Source organism: Erinaceus europaeus, chromosome X (assembly GCF_950295315.1).
Source record: "Erinaceus europaeus chromosome X, mEriEur2.1, whole genome shotgun sequence".
Taxonomy (NCBI): Eukaryota; Metazoa; Chordata; class Mammalia; order Eulipotyphla; family Erinaceidae; genus Erinaceus; species Erinaceus europaeus.
Window position 1 is genome coordinate 72,069,905 of NC_080185.1, and position 23,614 is coordinate 72,093,518.

Below are 23,614 nucleotides of genomic sequence, written 5' to 3' on the forward strand. Positions count from 1 at the left end.
TTTCCACTTACCACATACCATTTTCCACTTTAAGCAACCAGATTACCTGGTAGAGGCAGTGGCTGGAATCCTCCGCTTTGAATTTTTCTACACCTGTCTTCTATAAGCTTTCAGCTATCCTCCATGTTGAGCCTGCTCAAAACCATAAAATAGTTTGATGTAATTTCCATGTTGGCCAAGAATAACAAGAACAGCTGTGCCAGTAAGGCCAGATTAACAGGAACTTTGACTTCAGGATGTGGGTAGATTTACCTAAAGGGTCAGTAGAGAAAAGATCTTGAAGTCATCCCCTTGAAAGCTCTTACTTGAATCCTGCTCCATATCTGAGATCATCAAAAAGATGAGTCAACAATCTATTGTGACATGATTGAGTACTCATAAACTCCAAACACAAGTCTAAGCAAAAAAAAAAAAAAAACATATGAAAGGCATTTTTTTCATAAAAGAAAATGTGGATTTAACTAGAGGAACTTGAGGGAGGGCGAAACCTTCTGTTGTATGTTTTTAGCAACAATACAGCAATTTTACTTATATAAGACATGTTCTTTTCTAGTATTCTCAGCCTGAAAGTCAGAAAGAAAAGATATATAATAAAAAGGAATGAAAGAAAAGATAAGATATACAGATACAGTCTATTCTAAATACTCTGTGATAGATAACTTCCATCATGACTACACAGGTGGAGTATATCCAATATGTCAGGTGCGGACTCTCTCAAAAGCCTAGACCAAGTAGATCAGAAGCAACCAATAGCACAGCTATATACAAGATACTAGGTACTGTAAAACAAACCCTAACAAAAGGACTTTTCAAAGTTAACCCAATTACCAAATAATCTGATGATAACATTAACTATCGATTGTCTTTTTGAACCCTAAGACAGCAGGAACCTCACATCTCCACTATAGAGCTTCTACTTCCCCCAGTCCTGGAACCCTTGGATAGGGCCCACTTTCCCATATGCCTCTGCCAATCCATATCAAATAATATTGCATCTGCCGATCACAACCTAATCAACACAATGATTGCCACTTCAACATGCTTCACTTCAGACTGTGTCCAGAGACTTCACGTGTGGAATGACAACCCTTCAGCTTCATTACTCGGTCACCAGGTTCCAGATGTCATCAGGATGCTGGCCAGGGTTCCCTGGATTGAAGACCCCACCAATGTGTCCTGGAGCTCCGCTTTCCCAGAGACCCCCCCTACTAGGGAAAGAGAGAGGCAGACTGGGAGTATGGACTGACCAGTCAATGTCTATGTTCAGCAGGGAAGCAATTACAGAAGCCAGACCTTCCACCTTCTACAACCCACAATGACCCTGGGTCCATGCTCCCAGAGGGATAGAGAGTGGGGAAGCTATCAGGAGAGGGGGTGGGATATGGAGATTGGGTGGTGGGAATTGTGTGGAGTTGTACCCCTCCTACCCTATGGTTTTGTTAATTTATCCTTTCTTAAATAAATAAATAAAATAAATAAAAAAGATAAGATAAGATATACAGATACAGTCTATTCTAAATACTCTGTGATAGATAACTTCCATTATAACTACACAGGTGGAGTATATCCAATATGTCAGGCTTTTTTTTTTTCAAATTATTATTGGTGATTTAATAGTGATTTACAAAATCATAAACCAGAGTTCTGTGTCCCCATATTCTACAGCAGAAACTGCAATACTCTCCCAAGGTCACAGATGGTTTGAATATATATCTTTTTTTTTTCTTACATTTCAGTGGCCCTGCCTTTACTTTCTTTCCAAGTCACACCTATACCCATCACTACTTCCAAATGCCCTTCCCTTTTCCTCTTCCCTCTAAGATAAATGAAACAGTACCTGACTTTCTCTGGTGTTTTCCATATTCCTTTCTCTTTCAGTGATGGTACAAAGGCAAAGATTGCTGGTCAAAAAAATGTTCCTGCTCCTGACGGAATTAGGATTCAGAGCCCTTTGTTTATCTTCTCCTAACATTTCCCCCTAAGAGAGTATAGACCAAAATTATTTTTGCAATGCAGAAGGAAGGAATTCTGGCATCTGTAGTTGCTTCTCTGCTGGTCATGTATGTTGGCAGGTTGATCCATACCCCCACCCTGTTTCTATCTTTCCCTAGGCCTCTGCAGAGTAAAGTCCTAGGACATGTTTGTGAGGTCATCTGCCTAGGGAGATCAAGATAAAATCTTAGTAGCATCTGCAACTTGGTGGCTGAAAAGCAGTAAGATGGAAAGCAGAACAAAAGAGTAAGAATACAGTGAATAAGAATAGGGAACCTAGGGTGGAAAGAAGCTAGGATGTTGACTTTAGGTATGCTCATAGGTACTTAGGATGTTATGATAGTTAACATGGAGCTGGACTAGAAATACTGTCTGGGAGGATAATGTAAGAGTAGAGAAGAGAACTTGAAAGTTGAATTAGGATGGAGAGTGGGTCCCAAACATGAAAAAATACATAAATACAATTAACTGTTTACCACATTGATCTGACCTAGGGCCTATGAATATTTATATCTAGCACAGAAGCCTGTATAGCTTATAAGTCTGAGCTCACAGTTTATAGTCATAGCAGAGAAAATTCTAAGCTGCACTTATTTCAGCACCAGTCTTCTTCAAGTGGCAGAGTAGGATGACCTATCCTCCCTTCAGAGAATGGGAAAGTCCTTACCATTGCTAGTTCATAATGAGGGGAAAGTCCTGAAAAGGTCCCAAAAAAGGGCTGATGATGACATTCCTGATGGAAGTGACCTGCAATAGTAAAGAGAAGGATCCACTAGAGGTCTAGGCCCATAGTATCTATGAGCGAATCAAGGGATTCCCTGACTAGGCCTGATAGTGACCAAAATGGCCATCATTAACTGAGCCAGTATTTTGTCCCTGTTCAGTTTTTGTAATCCCTTCTTTGTCTACAATAAAAAAAGACTCTTTCTTTCAAAAAAAGACTCTTTCTGCAAACTGTCATCAATTTTTTTTTGCCTTTGGGGTTATTGCTGGGGCTTGGTGCCTGCACTATGCATCCACTGCTCCTGGAAGCTATTTTTCTAATTTTGCTGCCCTTGTTGTTGTTATTATTATTATTGCTGTTAGATAGGACAGAGAGAAATCAAGAGAGAAAGGGAGACCGAGAGGGAAAGGGAAAGGTAGACACCTGCTGACCTGCTTTACTACCCATGAAGTGAACCCCCCCTGCAGGTGGGGAACTGGGGGCTTGAACTGGGATCTTTGCCCCAGTCCTTTCACTTCGTGCCATGTGAACTTAACCCACTGTGCTACCGCCTGACCCCTTCATCATTTTTTTTAGTGAAGGAGAAAGATATTACGGAGTCTCTTCTTCATTCATCTTCTCTCCTTTTCTGAAATAATTGTGTGCTTCTTTCATGTCATGTCTGCTTTCACTGCCTCAAAAATTCACTTTTCCTTCATTTATTTCATATGTCACAGACAGGTGTAACGGATAGGTTATTGCAGGATAATTACTCTCACAGAACCCATATTTGTCATTAGACAAGCAGTTTGCTTCTCTGTCCTCTTTTCTGACAGAGTTGTTATGATTTCCAATATTACTGTTCATTTGAGACTGTAGCCTTAAGGGCAGGACTGGGAAGCAGCTTTTCTTGGCAGAAATATTGCTGACAGTCTAGGCATTAGAAAACATTCTTTGCTGGGAAATTGAGCTGGAAAATCACCAGAGGAGAAATGACTGAATTCTTGTTATCTAAAATTATTGAAAAAAGTCACTTTTCCCAAAAAGTACATTGTAATACTTCTTGGACTGTTACATTGTGGATAGTCTTGGAGTTGGGGTGGAGGTAGTATGAGTAACTATTTTGGAATATATGTCAAAGAACTTAAAACCTCAATGGGAATGTTACATGTTTTCCAATTTGTATTCATGATACTTTATTAAAGAGACAAAAATTATAATGACTCCAAGAAACTCCCTCAGAACATTTGTGTTGTATCCCCTATAAGGAAACCTATAAAAGTCAGAGTTTGAGGCTGAGCCGTAGTGTAGCAGGTTAAGCGCATATGGTGCGAAGTGCAAGGACAGGAGTAAGGATCCTGGTTTGAGCCCCCAGTTCCCCACCTGCAGGGGTGTCGCTTCACAAGTGGTGAAGCAGGTCTGCAGGTGTCTTATCTTTCTCTCCCCCTCTGTGTCTTCTCATCCTTTCTCAATTTCTATCTGTCCTATCCAACAACAATGACAACAATAACAATAATAATAATAACAACAACAATGATAAACAAGGGCAACAAAAGGGAAAAAATAGCTTCCAGGAGCAGTGGATTTGTAGTCCAGGCACCAAGCTCCAGTGATAACCTTGGAGGCAAAAAAAAAAAAAAGAGTGTAAGAGGAATAGTTCAACTTGCATAATTGAATGATCTCTTCCTAGTAAGTAGACCACTCTATATCAGACTTGTTGTCTCCAATTCTAGTGATTATATCAGATTCTATGTTTACTCTGTAACTCCTGACCTTACCCTATGGATGTAGTACAGTTCAAGGGTATCAGGTAAAGCCTCTGTTAGCCTGAAGGGCCTTTTGACCCATTCATTTATCTGTATTAATATTGATATAACAAAAATTACCACTTGAGGCTGAAGAAAGAACTACAGAGATAACAAAGAATTTCTGACATATCTGGTTCCAATAACCTATCAAGTATTATAAATCACAGGATCTCCAACATCCTAGTAAACCTTTTCCTTTTTCAGTAGTATAATAAATCTATCCCTTTCTTTCAGGCTCCACTTCTAATAACCACCATAGTTTTCACAGAATATAATAGTCTCCTTAGTTACTACTATGTTTTTTTTACAGATTTGTTTATTTGAGTTATCTGTACTCTACATGTGAGTGACACCATGACCATGTGTGATTTATACCAGAATGCAAGGCCAGTTCAATATACATAAAGCAATAAATGTGATTCACTACATCAACAAAAGGAATCCAAAAGCTACATGATTTTCTCAATACATGCAAAAAAAGCCTTTGACAACATCAAGCATCTGTTAATTATCAAAACATTAAAAATACTGGAGAGAGAGGGAAAATTCCTCAAACCAGTGGAATCTATATACAAGCATACAGTCAACACTATACTCAATGGAGATAAACTGAAAGCTTTCCCTCTATGGTCATGTACAAGACAGGGTTGCCCACTGTACTATTCAACGTAGTCTTGGAACTTCTACCTATAGCAATTAGGCAAGAGAAAGAAATTAAAGGGCTATATATTGGAAGAAAAGAAGTCAAAATGCCAGGGAGCTGGGCGGTAGCGCAGTGGGTTAAGCACATGGAGAGCAAAGCACAAGGACTGTTGTAAGGATACGGGTTGGAGGCCCCGGCTCCCCACCTGCAGGGGAGTCACTTCACAGGCGGTGAAGCAGGTTTGCAGGTGTCTGTCTTTCTCCCCCCATCTCTGTCTTCCCCTCCTCTCTCCATTTCTCTCTGTCCTATCCAACAACGACGACGACATCAGTAAGAACAACAATAATAAGTACAACAATAAAGCAACAAGGACAACAAAAGGAAATAAATAAAATTTTTTTAAAAATTTTTTAAAAGAAGTTAAAATGCCACTACTTGCAGATTATGTGATAGTATACATAGAAAAATTCAAAAGAACCCAGTAGGAAACTCCTGGAAATTATTAACCAATGTATTCAGGTGACAGGCTACAAAATCAACATACAAAAAATCAGTGGCATTCCTCTATCTAAACACCAAGTTAGAAGAAAAGTTGTTAGTTTAATTCCAGTGTGGTCTGGGATGATACTTGGAATAATAAAAACTTTTTTTTTAAATTTATTGATGCTGTCTTTGTGGCCTAGTATGTGATCTATCATGAGATCATTCCACATGGACTTGAGAAGAATGCATATTCCACTTTCCACCATCTTCCTTATTTGTTTTACTTACCACAGTAATGTTTGGATCCATCATTATATCCTAAAAGATACAATGTTGTTCTTTTTCATTTACAGAGAAGTTTTCTACTGAGTGCATGTCCCATACCTGTTGAAAGATTTTGTTTTATTTTTATTGATAAGACAGAACAAAAATGAGTGGAAAGGGAGATAGAAAGGGAGACAGGGAGCAACATCTGCAGCACTCTACATTTTGTGAAGATTTTCCCCTGCATAGAGGACCCAGGGGCTTAAGTCCCACCACCCACTTTTTTTAAGGTTGCATTCTTTTTTTTATTGTTTTTATATTTATTTATTTTCCCTTTTGTTGCCCTTGTTGTTTAACATTGTTGTTGTTATTGATGTCGTTGTTGTTGGATAGGACAGAGAGAAATGGAGAGAGGAGGGGAAGACAGAGAAGGGGAGAGAATGACAGACACCTGCAGACCTGTTTCATTGCTTGTGAAGTGACTCCTCTGCAAGTGGGGAGTCTGGAGCTCGGACCTGGATCCTTACAAAGATCCTTGTGCTTTGCACCAAGTGCGCTTAACCGGCTGCACCACTGCCGGACACCCTAAGATTGTATTCTTTTTTAAAAAATATTTGTTTTATTTATTCCCTTTTGTTGCCCTTGTTGTTTTATTATTGTTGTAGTTATTATTGTTGTTGTTATTGATGTCGTCGTTGTTGAATAGGACAGAGAGAAATGGAGAGAGGAGGAGAAGACAGAGAGGGGGAGAGAAAGACAGACACCTTCACCGCCTGTGAAGCGACTCCCCTGTAGATGGGGGGGGGGGGTTTCCAACCAGGATCCTTAGACCAGTCCTTGAGCTTGCGCCCCATGCGCTTAACCCGCTGTGCTACCGCTAGACTCCCCGGTTGTATTCTTATATTCTTAAATATTAAACATTTTACCTATTCACTTGTCACTTTCATTTCCTTTCAAATAAGACAAGAAAAACTATATGCTTTCTGAATTTAAACCCTATTGTCCCTATTCTCCTCTTAGATTTTTCTTTAATGGCCTTAATTTTTTTCTATATTCCCACTGCCAAATTCATATACATTAATTCTTATGTCATTATATCCTATCCACAGCAAATTTTCATATATATATATATATATATATATATATATATATATATATGATTAAAGGTTTACAGTCGACAGTAAAATACAATAGTTTGTACAAGTATAATATTTCCACATAACAATACAACCCCCACTAGGTCCTCCTATGCCATCATTTCCAGGACCTGAACCCCCCACCCCCACCCCAGAGTCTTTTACTTTGGTTCAATACACCAACTCCAGTTCAAGTTGGGCTTTGTGTTTTCCCTTCTGATGTTGTTTTTCAACTTCTGCTTGTGAGTGAGATCATCCCATATTCAACCATCATTTCTGACTTATCTTACTTAACATGATTCCTTCAAGATCCATCCAAGAAGGTGAATTCACCATTTTTAATACCTGAGTATACATACACCACAACTTACTTAGTCACTCATCTGTTGTTGGACATCTGTCTTGCTTCCAGATTTTAGCTATTACAAATTGTGCTGCTATGAACATAGGTATACACAAATCTTTTTGGATGTGTGTATTTGGTTCCTTAGGATATATCCCCAGGAGAGGAATTGCAGGGTCATAGGTTAAGCCCACTTCTAGCTTCTGAGACTTCTCCAGACTGCTCTCCACAAGGGCTGGACTAGTTTACATTCCCACCAGCAGTGCAGGAGGGTTCCTCTGTCCCTACAAACTCTCCAGCATTTGTTGTTGCTACCTTTTCTAATATATGACATTCTCACAGGAGTGAAGTGGTATCTCATTGTTGTCTTTATTTGCATTTCTCTGACAACCAATGACTTGGAGCATTTTTTCATGCTGATTGGCCTTTTGTATCACTTCTGTGGTGAATAGTTTGTTCATATCCTCTCCGTTTGATGAGGTCATTTGTTTTCTTGTTGCTGAGTTTAGTGAGCTTGGTTATTAGCCTTTTGCCTGACATATAGCAAGTAAAAACTCCCATTACGTGGGAGGTCTCCTTGTTTGAGAACCACTCACTTTTTAATATAGTCATCTATTGATGATCTATTGTCTATAAACATGGAGGCATACATGTATTTTTTTTCATTTTTCTTATTCTTTATAGTTTTCTTATCCTTTAGATAAATTCCAGGGCATGGTGTTGCAAGATAGAAGTTATTTCCTGTATGGGTGCCTGGTTCCAGGCAGGTGGGTCCAGCCTCCCTTTGTCTTTCCTTTCTGGGTTCTGATCACAGGGCTAGGCTGCTGCACCCTTTCTAGCCCTGAGGGCCTTACATGTCTTCCTCCAGCTTGTGGGTAGCCAGTGCCCGCCTAGCAGCTTTGGGCAGTGGAGGCTGAAACCCTGCATACTCGGAGCCTAGAGGACCTGGTGGGCTGGAAGTTTCACAGGTACAGAGGCCAGGCTCTAGGAGAGAAATATCCCAATTACCATTGCCAACAAGTTGTTATCAAGAAGAGATTTTGGTTGAAAGTCTACTCAGCTTTCACTTGGGATGTGTGTCTACAGCTTTTTTAAAATCATTATTTCTTTCTTGGGAGATTAATGTTTTACAGTCAACAGTAAATACTATAGTTTGTACATGCATAACATTTCTCAGTTTTCCACATAACAATACAACCCCCACTACGTCCTCTGCCATCCTGTTCCAGGACCTGAACTCTTCCCCCTCCCACCTCAGAATCTTTTTCTTTGGTGCAATACACCAATTCCAGTCCAAGTTCTGCTTAGTGTTTTCTCTTCTGATCTTGTTTTTCAACTTCTGCCTGTGAGTGAGATCATCCCATATTCATCCTTCTGTTTCTGACTTATTTCACTGAACATGATTTCTTCAATCTCCATCCAATATGGGCTGAAAATGGTGAAATCACCAATTGTAATAGCTGAGTAGTATTCCATTGTGTATATAGACCACAACTTACTCAGCCTGTTGTTTGACACCTGACTTGCTTCCAGGTTTTGGCTATTACAAATTGTGCTGCTATGAACATAGGTGTACACAAATCTTTTTGAATGGGTGTGTTTGGTTCCTTAGGATATAGCCTCAGTAGAGGAATTGCAGGATCATAGAGTAGGTCCATTTCTAGCCTTCTGAGAATTCTCCAGACTGCTCTCCACAGAGGTTGGATCAATTTACATACCCACTAGCAGTGCAAGAGGGTTCCTCTGTCCCCACAACCTCTCCAGCATTTGTTGCTGCTACCTTTTCTGATGTATGACATTCTCATAGGAGTGAAGTGGTATCTCACTGTTGTCTTTATTTGTGCAGCTGCTTCTTAAAACTCTCCTCATCATCTACACACACACACACACACAGAGAGAGAGAGAGAGAGAGAGAGAGAGAAAACTACCAGGGCCGAGTGGTGGCACACCTGGTTGAGCGCACATGTTACAGTGCACAAGGACCCAGGTTCGAACCCCCAGTCCCCAAGAACGCTTTGCAAGTGGTGAAGCAGTGTGCAGTTGTCTATATGTCTCTCTCTCTCTATCTCCCCATTCCCTCTCAATTTCTGGCTGTCTCTATCCAGTAAATAAAATAAAGATAATAAAAAAAATTTCAAAAAGAAAAAACTACCATGTGTTTGTGTTTAGTTTAATACCAATCTGCGGTCAACACACATGTGTAAATAAATCACAATCTGGAAAACAGCTCTAATAAATTGTCAGTTATTGTGTGAATGTCAGTCAGAGATATTTGTAAGAAGCACCTCCCCAGATCCCTACCCCACTAGGGAAAGAGAGAGAGAGGCTGGGAGTATAGATTGATCTGCCAATGCCCATGTTCAGCAGGGAAGCAATTACAGAAGCCAGACCTCCCACCTTCTGTACCCCATAATGATCCTGGGCCCATACTCCCAGAAGGACAAAGAATAGGAAAGCTTTCAAGGGAGGGGATTAGATATGGAGTTCTGGTGGTGGGAATTATATGGAATTAATCCTATGGTCTTGTCAATTCTTCCATTTTATAAATAAATAAATTTCAAAAAAGAAGAAACAGCTCTTAGAGGTTTGTCTCAGGTAAAACTGGAAGATACCTTCACCCACAATCTTTTTTCCCTCTAATGCTTGCACTGTTTGACTAGAACAGGATAGTAATGGATACTTGGAAAATCTATGCTCTACCCCAAATGAAGTAACAGACAATCTCAGACCAGCTCTCATTTGACTTGTGTAGAAACCAGCACCAGGAATACAGCATACAAACACCCCATATTATTTTTCAGGAATAAGGAATTTTGTTCTAGGATGTGACCTAATTACAATTTATATATTTTGGGGGTTGGGGGAGAGATACAGACCCTGGAAAACATATCCTGACCTACTCTTTTTTGCTGTTGTTGTTGTTGTTAAATATGACTAAATACTCTAACTCAGAACAGAGGAAGAAAACAACTAACAGTTTGAAGAACACCGGCTCCTGCTGCTGTTAGGGGTTTACTTAATAATGAGCAGGTGAGTTACTTAGTACGGGACTACATGGTTTAACTACATTTCCCAAGAATGATTGCGACAAAAACAGTTTGAGGCAGTGAAGCCCACCTTCACTTGACTAGTCATAGACTATGGGGATAGGGCTTAAAGGCAATATAATCACTGAGAGTTTATATTTCTGTGGTTTTGATGTCATAGTCGACTCCTTGGTGTGAGATTTCCCCATGCCTTCACAATGTTTAGCTTTCAAAATATAGAGGTTCAGAGGTCAGAGAAAAGGTCTTGTGTAGTTTGCAGTTTCTAAAAGTATTCAGTGTAAGGAATAGTCAATGACTCTATTTTGTACTTCTTACCTCCCACTATAATGAAATCTGTTTATAATGAAATCTTTCTCTCACATTTGCCCAATCAAGTGTGTGCTTTCCTTTTAAAAAAAGGGGGGAGAGAAAAGAAGTGGTTTCCATGTTTAAAGCTATCTAAACTATTTTTCATAGGGACTGCACTATGCTGCATGACTACCACAGTGTCACCTTATTCCATGCGTCTTTGTCAGCACTAGTTTTATGCCATGCAAATGAGACCATTCTCAGAGGTGTGACATGATATTTCTCTGTGGTCCTAATTTATGTTTCACTAATAATAAGTGATATTGCCCTCATAGGACCTTGCCCTCAATGTGGATCAACAACGGTAAAGAATGTTCCATCTTCTGAAGGGGGTTGGATAAGATACTCTATCTACCACCTGAGGAAGATGGGTCCTGAAGTTGGTGCAACTCGGAATGTTCCTACTGATGACCACAGAATTCAAGTGCAGACCTACAAGAATGCAGAGGTTACATAGGCTCCTCTGTTGAGTGTGGGCCCCAGATCAAATCAATGGGGTTTACAGTCAACAATATTTATACAGTTTTCCCATATTTGGGAGCCACTCTCTTCCCTTTTTCCAGCTTTCTAGCCCTTTTTCCAGCCATGACATCATCTCCCCAGACAATAACCTGGGTTCATCTGCGTATCAGATGTCAGGCTCAGGCAAAAACTAATAAAGTCATGGGCCCTTTGGAATATATCTAAAATACACCTACTACATATTTCCAAAACAAAGACCCCAAATCTTCCTCTGCAATATTCCAGCCTTTACATTCATGATTAGTCAACAATTTGTATGGCTTTATATATTAACTCTCTTTCAGCCACCAGGTTCCAGATGCTACCATGATGCCAACTGGACTTCCCTGGACAGATGACCCCACCAATGTGTCCTGGAGCTCCACTTCCCCAGAGCCCTGCCCTATTAGGGAAAAAGAGAGACAAGCTGGGAGTATGTATCGAATTGTCAACATCCATGTTTAGCGAGAAAGCAATTATAGAAGCCAGACCTTCCACTTTCAGGACTCCATAATGACCCTGGGTCCATAATGCCAGAGGGATAAAGAATAGGAAAGCTATCTGGGGAGGGGAGGGAAGTTCTGGTGGTGGGAATTGTGTGGAGTTGTACCACTCTTATTCTATGGTTTTTACCAGTGTTTCCTTTTTATAAATAAAAATTATATTAAAAAAAAGAATAGGAAAGCTAACAGGGGAAGGGACGCGATACGGAGCTCTGGTGGTAGGAAATGTACCCCTCTTATCCTATGTTCTTGTTAGTGTTTACAGTGGATGAATAAATACATTAAAATAATAAACAATAATTGATATTGAGCATTTTTATGTGTCTGTGGGCCATTTGTATATCATCTTTGGAGACGTGTCTATTCAGATCATTTACCCACTTTTTAATTAGGTGTATTAGTTTTTATTAAGTTATACAAATTCTTCAGTTTCCTTGTCAGATATATGTTAATATCTACCCCCAATCTATAGGTTATCTGCCATTTTGGTAATTTCTTTTAATGTGTAAAACTTTTTCATTTGATATAATGTCATTTGTTTATCTTGCTCTGGATTCCTTTGTCAGTGGTATTATATCTCTATATTTAAACCTGAATTCACTAGAACATATCATCTGTTTCACTCAATGTATTTATTTTATGGTTTGGGTCTAATGTTCAAGAAGAGAAATTATAACTGATACCATAGAACTCCAAAGGTCCATAGAGACTACTATGAATTATTTCTACCACCAAATTAGATAATCCATAAAAAATGAATATATTATTAGACTTATACAATCTCTCTATATTGAACCATGAACAAGTAGAAAATCTGGAAAACCTCATAAAATGTTAGGAAATTGCATCAGTAGTCAAAAGCCTTACATAAACAAAAGCCCTAGTTCCAGTTGATGAAGACAGTTCTACTAAGTCTCCAGAGACAAACTGACACCTAATATTCTAAAGTATTCCAAAGTATTGAAAAATGGGGATTCTCCTAATTGACTTCTATGTTGTCAACATAACCCTAATACTGAAAGGACACAGTATAAAAATATCTACAAACCAATATCTCTAATGATCTTCAATAAAATGTTAGCAGTCTTATTCAATAGCACATTAAACTAGTTACACATAATGGAAAAGTAGCATTCAGACTGAGAATGCAAGGATGGCTCAACAAATACTAGTCATTTAATGTAATACATCAACAAAAAATTAACATTGTGATGAAAGCAACAAACACAGAGAAAGCATTTGACAATATCAAATAACAATTAATTATAAATTAGAATCATCACCAAAATGGGAATAGAATGGTCACTTTTTAAATAAAGGCAATGGATGAAAAACCTACAACTAACATCATTTTCAACAGTGAAAAACTTACCTTTCCTTGAAGGCAGCAACAAGGCAATAATAACCACTCTCCCCATTACAATTTAGTAAAAGTATCATAATAACTTCTTAATAAGGAAATGAAAATCAAGACCACACTGAAAAAATCACCTAACACCAGTTAAAAAGGCTTACAACAAAGAGAACAGAAATAGCAAATGCTTGTGAAGATGTGGATAAAAGTCATTCTTATATACTATTGGTGAGAACGATGTAGACATTTCTCAAAAAATTTAAGAAGACCAACCATATGAACCAGCAATTATATTCCCATGGTATCTATACAAAGAACATAAGCACAAAATAGAAGATAAAAAAAGGAGCCTATATGACCTCTGCATCCCTGTATGTTGTTAAAATTCAGCGGGTCTGGCTGGCCGGGCTAGCTTCACGGGCGGGTAACAGAGACGCGGAGACAATGGATGGGCAGGGAAGCTGTATTTCTTTATTCAGGAACAAGGATTCATAAACTAAGACAAACTAATCACCAAACAGAACTCTGCTGTCTCTTTGCGGCGGCGCAAGCACTCTCTCTTACTCCGGAACTCAGGAACCCCTCTCGCAAGCACTCTCTCTAACTCTCTAACTCTGGAACTCAGGAACTCTGGAACTCTGGAACTCTGGCGGGGTTCCTTGGGGCAGGGCCAAGCGGGGCCCGCGAAACTAACTGGACTGATCCAATTCTCTTGGCGGGGGAGAACTAGAACCCAATGTAAAGCATACAACACCTGTAGATTTGAGCTCACATTCTGTGGTCATAAGTAGGAATATTCCAAGCTGCCTCAATATCAGGACCCATCTTCCTCAGGTGTAGCATAGAGTATGTTGTCCATCCTCCCTTCAGAGGATGGAAATTCCCTACCATTGTTGATCCAAGTTGAGGGCAAGGTCCTATGGGGGTCCACAAAGGAGTCTATGGTGTTGTTCCTGATAGAGATGACCAGTAACAATGGAGAGGGGGATTTAGAGGTTTAGGCACATCATGTCTGTTTGGGACTCTCAGGACTCCCTGACTAGGGCCGCAGCTGATGGGATGGCCTGATAGTGACTAAAGAGGGATGCAGAGGTCACATAGGCTCCTAAGCTGAATATGGATTCCAGATCACATCAAATCAATGGGGTTTACAGTCAACAATATTTATATACCTTTCCCATATTTGGGAGCTACTCTCTTCCCTGATCCAGCTTTCTGATCCTTTTTCCAATCATTACATCATCTCCCCAGACAATAACTTGGATCCACCTGCATATCAGATTTCAGGGTCAGGGGGAAAAAAAACCTAGTATAGCCACAGGCCCTTTAGAATATAACTAAAATATGCCTACTAGCTATCTACAAAATGGAGACCCCCACCCCCTGCAACTCCTCATCTGCACTATTCCACCTTTAGGTTCATGGTCAGTCAACAATTTGTTTGGCTTTATATGTTAACTCTCTTTTCAGCCACCAGGTTCCAGATGCTAAGATGATGCTAACTAGACTTGCCTGGACAGACAACCCCACCAATGTGTCCTGGAGCTCTGATTCCCCAGAGCCCTTCCCTACTAGGGAAAGAGAGAGGCAGGCTGGGAGTATGGATCAACCTGCCAGTGCCCATATTCAGCGGGGAAGCAATAACAGAAGCCAGACTTTCCACCTATTGCATCCTACATTGACGTTGGGTCCATGCTCCCAAAGGTTAATGACTAGGAAAGCTATCAAGGAAGGGGATGGGATATAGAGTTCTGGTGGTGGAACTGTGTGGGGTTGTACCCCTCTTATCCCATGGTTTTGTTAGTGTTTCCTCTTTATAAATAAAATAGAAAAAAAATTTAAAAGGAACAAATGAAAGAGGTCATCTAGTAGTTTGTTCAGCTACACCATTAACACCCCTCTCCCAATAAAGTGAGCTGGAAGAAAAAGTAAGATAGAAAGAAAGAAAGAAAGAAAGAAAGAAAGAAAGGAAGGAAGAAAGAAATATGAACAAGGCAACAAAGAACAAGTGTTGCCTAGTGCTAGAGAAAGGTAAAAAACAAACACTTCTTGATGCTTCTGGAGGTAAGCATGGAGTGGCAGTGGACATAAAGTCACTCACCGTAACAAAAAGCATAGAAAAGAAGTTATTTTTCCTAATATCATCAAATTTCAGCTGACAATTTATAGGAAGCACATTTATTCTCAGGTGGGTGCTCCCACAATGCTCAGGCAGTGAGAGGAACACTGAACATAGTGCTGGCAGTGAGAAGCAGAGAACCTTGATCTCTGATGATCTCAGAGGAGTTGCGATACTGAACCTCAGGCAAAAATTCACCACAGTGGCAAGGTGATTATCTAGCAGAAAAGCTATGTGGTCTGCCCATATACGAAGATAGACTTGCAGAAGGGTAAACAGACCCCTAATGTGTGACTAGAGCAATAATCTCCATTTCTTTGAACATGCAGTAGAAAGGGACTGTGATACAGTTAATTCTCCAAGAGCTAAGTGAGGCCCTATGCCATGTAAACTTTTTATTTTTATTTATTTAAAATAAAAAATAGAAAATATTGCCAAAACCATAGGATAAGAGAGGTAAAATTCCACACATTTCCTACTTTTAAAACAGCTCAAGAGGGGCTGGGTGGTGGCACACCTGGTTGAGCACATATGTTACAGTGCGCAAGGACCCAGGTTCAAGCCCTCAGTCCCCACCTACATGGGGAAAGTTTCACAAGTAGTGAAGCAGTGCTGCAGGTACTTCTCTGTCTCTACCCCACACCATAATCCCCTTCCCTCTCAATTTCTGGCTGCCTCTATCCAATAAATAAATAAAGATAAAAAAAATTAAATGGGAGTAGGGTGGTAGCGCAGCGGGTTAAGCGCAAGTGGCGTGAAACCCAAAGATTGGGGTAAGGATCCCCGTTCAAGCCCCTGGCTCCCCACCTGCAGCGGTGCTTCGCTTCATAGGTGGTGAAGCAGGTCTGTAGGTGTCTCTTTCTCTCCCGCTCTCTGTCTTCCACTCCTCTTTCCATTTCTCTCTGTCCTATCCAACAATGACATCATCATCAACAACAACAATAATAACTACAACAACAATAAAAACAACAAGGGCAACAAAAAGGAAAATAAATAAATATAAAAAATAAAATAAATAAAAAATAAAACAGCTCAAGAAAAAAAGAGGAAACACCCTTATGACCTCTACCCAATATATAAACAAAGTGAAATCCAACGCCACAGCAATAGCATCACTGCTAGTTCAACAGCAGAAAACATACTAAATACACAAGTAGAGGAAAAATTTAAATAGTTCAACCACAACTATGACAGTCATTACAGAAGAAAGGAAAAAAAATAACATCAGGAATTAACAGAATTAGAGGGGTTCTAAGAGAAATAATTTAGAAAAATTATTATGAGGAAAATACAAGACTCTAAGCTTAGCATGGAAATTCATGTTAAAGAATTGAAAGAAAATTTCATTAAACAATTAGAAAACACAGAAAAGAGCTCCAAATAGAGTTCACTAAGGAGTTAGAAAGCGCACAAGAAAAACTCCAAAGTTTCAGGGTGTGAAAGACACTTTGAGTTCAGTACAAGCTTCAAGTAGCTGAATTAGGAAATAGACTAGGTCATGCAGAGGAGAGAATATCTGGACTAGAAAATACAATTGATTCACTCTGTGAATTCAAAAGTGATGGATAAAAAAGGTTCGGAGAAAATGAAGCAAAATGGGGAGTCGTGTGGTAGAACAGCGGGTTAAGTATACCCACTTAGCGCAAGGATCCGCGAAGCGCAAGGATCTGCATAAGGATTCTGGTTCAAGCCACTGGCTTCCCACCTGCAGGGGTGTTGCTTCACAGGCGGTGAAGCAGGTCTGCAGGTGTCTATCTTTCTAGGCCCTCTCTGTCTTCCCCTCCTCTCTCCATTTCTCTCTGTCCTAACAACAATGATATCAATAACAACAATAATAATAACTACAACAATAAAACAACAAGGGCAACAAAAGGAAATAAATAAATATAAAAAATGTTTTTAAATGAAGCAAAATGGCAGACCCTGTCAGAAGGGTGAATATTCCTATAAGTGAATGTCACTTATAGGAATCACTAAAGTAGAGGGGAGGGTGAAAGGAGCAGATAACATAGTCAAAGAAATTACAGCAGAAAACTTTCCACACCTGGGTAGTGCTCAAAACATAGAAATCTAGGCCCCCATAGGACCTTGCCCTCAACTTGGATCAACAACGTAGAGAATGTTCCATCCTCTGAAGGGAGGATGGACAACATACTCTATGCACACCTGAGGAAGATGAGTCCTGATATTGGGGCAGCCTGGAATGTTTCTACTCATGACCACAGAATATGAGCTCAGATCTACAGGGATGCAGTGGTCACATAGGCCCCTAAGCTGAATATAGGCCCCAGATCACATCAAATCGATGGGTTTTACAGTCAACAATATTTATACCTCTTTCCCATATTAGGAAGCTACTCTCTTCCCTGATCCAGCTTTCTGGTCCTTTTCCAGCCATGACATCATCTCCCCAGACAATAACTTGGATCTACCTGTATAGCAGATTTCAGGCTCAGGGAAAAAAACAAAACAAAACACTAGTATAGCCACATGCCCTTTGGAATATAACTAAAATATGCCTGCTAGCTATCTACAAAATGGAGTGCCCCCAACTCTTCATCTGCACTATTCCAGCCTTTAAGTTCATGATTGATCAACAATTTGTTTGGCCTTGTACCTTAACTCTTTTTTTTTTTTTTATTTAAGAAAAGAGACATTAACAAAACCATAGAATAAGAGTGGTACAGTTCCACACAATTCCCATAACCCAATCTCCATATCCCATCCCCTCCCCTGATAGCCTTCCCATTCTCTATCTCTCTGGGAGTATGGATCCTGGGTCATTGTGGGTTGCAGAGGGTGGAAGGCCTGGCTTCTGTAATTGCTTCCCTGCTGAACATGGACGTTGACTGGTTGATCCATACTCCCAGTCTGCCTCTCTCTTTCCCTAGTAGGGTGTGACTCTGAGGAAGCGGAGTTCCAGTACACATTGGTGGGGTCATCTGTCCAGGGAAGTCTGGTCAGCATCTTGCTGGCATCCAGAACCTGGTGGCTGAAAACAGAGTTAACATACAAAGCCAAACAAATAGTTGAACAATCATGGACCTAAAGACTGGAATAGTGCAGATGAAGTGTTGGGGGGTATTCCCTGCATGCTCTTGTGTACTTCTGCTTTCAGGTATATATTTTTCCCTAGTTTATGGACACATGTGAAATTATGCTCTATCTCAGGGGACCTGGACTATACCTAGGTTTGGGGACTTTATTGGGGAGTGGAACACCTGGAATGGAATTAGAGAATACTATGAAAGGAAAGGTCTCACCTGAGTGATGAAGCTAAATGGTTGTCATTCCACACCTGAAGTCTCTGGACACAGTCTGAAGTGAAGCATGTTGGGGTGGCACTCGTTGCATTGATTAGGTTGCGATCCGCGGATGCAATATTATTTGATTTGAATTGGGAGCAGCATGCAGAAAAGTGGACCCCACCCTAAGGTTCCAGGACTAGGGGAAATATAGGCTCTATAGTGGAAATGTGAGGTTCCTACTGTCTTAGGGTTCAAGAAGACAATGGATAGTTATCGTTATCATCACATTATTTGGTGATTGGGTTAACTTTGGAAAGTCCCTTTGTTAGGGTTTGGGGTATAATACCCAGCATGTTGTATATAGCTGTTCTACCAGTTGCTTCTGTTCTCCCTGGTCTAGGCTTTTGAGAGAGTCCACATATCAAAGACAGCCTATGTATTAAAAAGACTCAGTCTTTTTTAAGAAGTTCTAGACATATGATCAATTTTCCCCCTCTCATATTAATTAAATAGTGGTTTATATGCTTACATTTTAATAGGATTGTACATAAACACCACTCCCACCACCAAAAGACTGTGCCCCATCCCCACCACCCATCCCCGCCCCCCCTACCCCACCCCCGCTGCACCAGGAAGCCCAATGGCCACCCTCCCCTTCACCACAGTGTTTTTACATTGGTGCCCTGCTCTCGATTTAATCAGATCCTGCTTTTAGTTTCCCTTTCTGTTCTTCTTTCTCAACTTCTGTTCATGAGTGGGGACATCCCATACTCATCTTTATCTTTCTGACTTAGCTGACTTAACATAATTCCTTCTAGCTCTGTCCAAGATGGGTCAGATAAGGTGGGCTCATTGTTTTTAATAGCTGCATAGTATTCCATTGTGTATATGTACCACAGCTTTCTCAGCCACTCATTTGCTGTTGGGCACCTGGGTTCCTTCCAGATTTTAGCTATCATGAATTGTGCTGCTATGAACATAGATGTACACATATCTTTTTGGTTGGGCATTATGGAATCCTTGGGGTATATCCCCAGGAGAGGAATTACTGGGTCATATGGAAGGTCTATGCCTAGCCTTGTGAGAGTTCTCCCGACTGCTCTTAACTCTCTTTTTAGCCACCAGGTTCCAGATGCTAGCAGGATGTCAACCAGACTTCCCTGGACAGACAACTCCACCAATGTGTCCTGAAGCTCCGCTTCCCCAGAGCCCCACTCTACTAGGGAAAGAGAGAGGCAGGATGGGATTATGGATCAACCTGTCAACTCCCATGTTCAGTGGGGAAGCAACTACAGAAGCCAGAGCTTCCACCTTCTGCATCCCACAATGACCTTGGGTCCATACTCCCAGAGAGTTAAAGAATAGTAAAGCTATCGGTGAGGGGATGGGATACAGAGTTCTCTTGGTGGGAATTATATGGAGTTGTAGCCCTCTTATCCTATGGTTTTGTCAATTTTTCCTTTTTATAAATTAAAAAAAACATAGAAATCCAGAAAAATAAGCAAACAACCAAGTTCCTCATTCCAAAACAATCAACACCAAAAAAAATTATAATAAAACTATCATATTTCAATTGCAAAGAAAAAATTGCAGGCTTCTATAGTAAGGAAGGAAGTAATATACAAGTATAAGACTATCAGCCTTTCATTACAAAGTCTAGAGACAAGGAGAGAGTGGAATGATATATTCAAAGTAATCAAATATGTGAATTTGAATTTCCAGACATAGATAACTTTGCTCTGAAAAGGTATCCTTCAAATATGAGGGAGAAATAAAAGTCTTTACAAACATACAAAAACTAAAAGAATTTGCCACTGACAGTCCCACCTTGCAAAAATTACTGAACAGAGCCCCACAAGAAAAGAAAAAGCAAAGGAATGCACATTCAAAGTGAAGTAACCAGTAGTAGAATAAAGCCACAAACAAAACAGCAATAAAAGAAAACAATGAAATAGCAAAGGGCAGGGATAAAATGGACACAGCAGTGGACTCAAGTGACAGCAAATCAAAACCAACTTTAAAAAGACTGTTTTAGATGTATTAAGTTAGATATAGCACTTATGGTAACCACAATCTGAATTTGGAAGAGAACCTTAGAAAGTAATATTGAAATTAGTGAGACAATGATCAAAGAAACCCATTATAGGAAATAACATAAGTAAATTGGGAAAGAATCAACAAAAAATTAAAGCAACCTCAAAACAAAAACCAGAATATCTGTAAGTGAAGCATATCTATCAATTAAATCACTGTAAATGTGACTAGTCTAAATTCATTTGTCAAGAGACACAGCATAACTACATGGATTAAAGAACAAGATTCATCTATTCTATGTCTCTAGGAAACACACACAGAACAAAAGGCAAAGAGAAACTCAAAGTGACACAAGTAGAAAAGTGAACCACCAGCTAACACCATACACCAAGGCTAAATCAAAATGGGTTAAAAATCTAGATATTAGACCAGGAGCTCTAAAATTTGTAGAAACCTTTGCAGGACCTTCACATCAAAGATGTATTTGGAGACTCAACCACTTGGACATGGGAAATGAAAACAAGTAAATAAATGGGATTACATGAAACTAAAAATTTTCTACACATCAAAAGTGAACTATACAAGGATAACCAGGCAACTCATTAAGTGGAAGAAAATATTTGCATATTACAAATCAGACGAACAACTGATATCAAACATCTGTACAGAATTGGTACAAATCTACAAAAGAAGCAAACGTAACCCAATAAAAAGTGGAACAAATAACTAAACAATTTCATAAAGAAGAGATACATATGGCCCACAGACACATGAAGAAATGTTCCAATTTTTTCTTTTCTTTTTTTTAAATATTTATTTATTCCCTTTTGTTGCTCTTGTTGTTTTATTGTTATAGTTATTATTGTTGTCATTGTTGTTGGATAAGACAGAGAGAAATGGAGAGAGGAGGGGAAGACAGAGGGGGAGAGAAAGATAGATACCTGCAGACTTGCTTCACCACTTGTGAAGCAACTCCCCTGCAGGTGGGGAGCCAGGAGCTCGAACCGAACCAGGATCCTTATGCTGGTCCTTGTGCTTTGCAACACCTGCGTATAACCCGCTGCGCTACCGCCCAACTCCCAAAACACTCCATTTTAATTACCACTAAAGAAATGCAAATTAAAACTACATACCTGAAAGAATGGCTTCCATCAACAAACCAGGAAATGACAGGTGCTGGAGAGGTTGTGGATAAAAGGGAACTCTGCTACACTGCTGGTGAGAATGCAAACTGGAGTAGCCCCACTGGAAGACTGTACAGAGAGTCCTTAAAAAATAAAAATGTAATAACCTTATAATACAGAAAAATCGTTCTTACACATTTATCCCAAACACTAATTTGAAGGGACATAAGCACCCCTATGTTCATAGCTGCATCATTCCCAATAGCCAAAGAGTGGAAACAGCCTAAATGCCCATCATCAGATGGCATGGAAGGGTAGAAAAGGAGAGGGGAAGGGAAGAGGAGAGGAGAGGAGGGAGGGGATGTGAGAGGAGGCAAGAGTTTCATCAGAGAAATTGAAACCAAGAGCTGGTTATTTAAAAGCGTAAATAAAATAGATAAACCACTTGCTAGACTCACCAAGAGAAAGAGAGAGAAAGCTATGGTAAAAATCAATAAGAAATGAAAGAGCTGAAATTACAATTGATGATACTGGGGTAAAAAGATCATATATGACCATTATAAACACCTATATGCAAATAAATTTAACAACCTAGAATAAGTGGACATATTTTAAAAACTGTTAAACTTGACATAGAAGGAAGGAAACATACTGAACAGAAAATTATTAGTACAAAAACTGAAGCAGTGGGAGTAGGACGGTAGCATCCAAGTTAAGCATAGGTGGGGCCAAGCACAAGGACCAGCATTAAGGATCCCGGTTCGAGTCCCCGGCTCACCACCTGCAGGGGAGTTGCTTCACAAGCGGTGAAGCAGGTCTACAGGTGTCTATCTTTCTCTCTCCCGCTGTCTTCCCCTCCTCTCCACATTTCTCTCTGTCCTATCCAACAACAATGACATCAATAATATCTACAACAATAAAACAAGGGCAACAGAAGGGAATAAATAAATGTTTTTTAAAAATTAAAACAAAAAGGCATAAAAAAAACTGAAGCAGTAACCAAAAATCCTCCTCAATGAGTTTGAGTTCTATAAGATATTCAAAGAAGACTTAACACTGATTCTTATCAAACTCTCCATAAATGTGAAGAGTAGGGGAATACTCCATAATACAGTTTAAAAGGTTAATATCACTCTGATCCCTAAAGCAGAAAAGCAATTTACAAAAAAAAGTATAAAACTATATCCTTAATGGATATTGATGCAGTCAGCCTCAACAAAATCTTAGCTGATCAATTCCAGCAACATATAAAGAAAATAAGCTACAAAAAAACAAGTTGGGTTTGTTCCTAAGAAGCAGAGATGGCTCAACATCTGTTAATCAACCAATGTATTATACCACATCAACAAAAAGAAAGATAAAAATCACATGGTCATCCTCACGTGCAGGGGGAAATCTTTGCTAGTGGTGAAGTAGGGCTGCAGGTGTCTCTCTGTTTCTCTCCCTCTCTCTCCTTTTCTCTCGATTTCTGACTGTCTCTATCCAATAAATAAAGATAATACAAAAAATCACATGGTGATGCTTTAAAAAGCATTTGATAAGATTCAGCACCTATTTATGATAAAGAACCTTAAGAAACTGGGAGTAGAAAGAAAAGTCCTTTTATTTTTATCAGATTATATACAAGGTAATATGTAATAAGCCACAGCTAACAATCATACTCAATGGAGAAAAAGTGAAGGCTTTCCCTCTAAAAACTAGAACTAAACAATCTGGGTATCTACTCTCAATATACTTCTAGAAGTCCTTGTCATTGCAATCAGGCAAGAAAGAGATATCAGAAGAATTCATATTAGAAATGAAATTAAACTAATATTTATGGCTAATACTTGGGTAGGAGAACCTTAGTCAGATGCCAGGACCCTGATTTCCAATATTCTTGGGGTTAATTAAAAATAACTTCAGTCACTTCATAGTTTATCTTAAGATTCTGGAGGGACAGTGCGTAGATATCTCGAGGCAGG

General features: G+C 39.6%; 1 protein-coding gene across 1 annotated transcript in view; it reads right to left on the minus strand.

Moving 5' to 3' along the window:
• LOC132535849 (zinc finger protein 277-like) overlaps positions 1 to 23,614 on the minus strand; it is a 177,033-nt gene that overhangs the window by 139,246 nt on the left and 14,173 nt on the right. Inside the window, exon 2 of the mRNA XM_060183276.1 lies at positions 21,660 to 21,793. Within this exon, the coding sequence (XP_060039259.1) occupies positions 21,660 to 21,793 (134 nt within the window). The remainder of the gene's footprint in view (positions 1 to 21,659; positions 21,794 to 23,614) is intronic.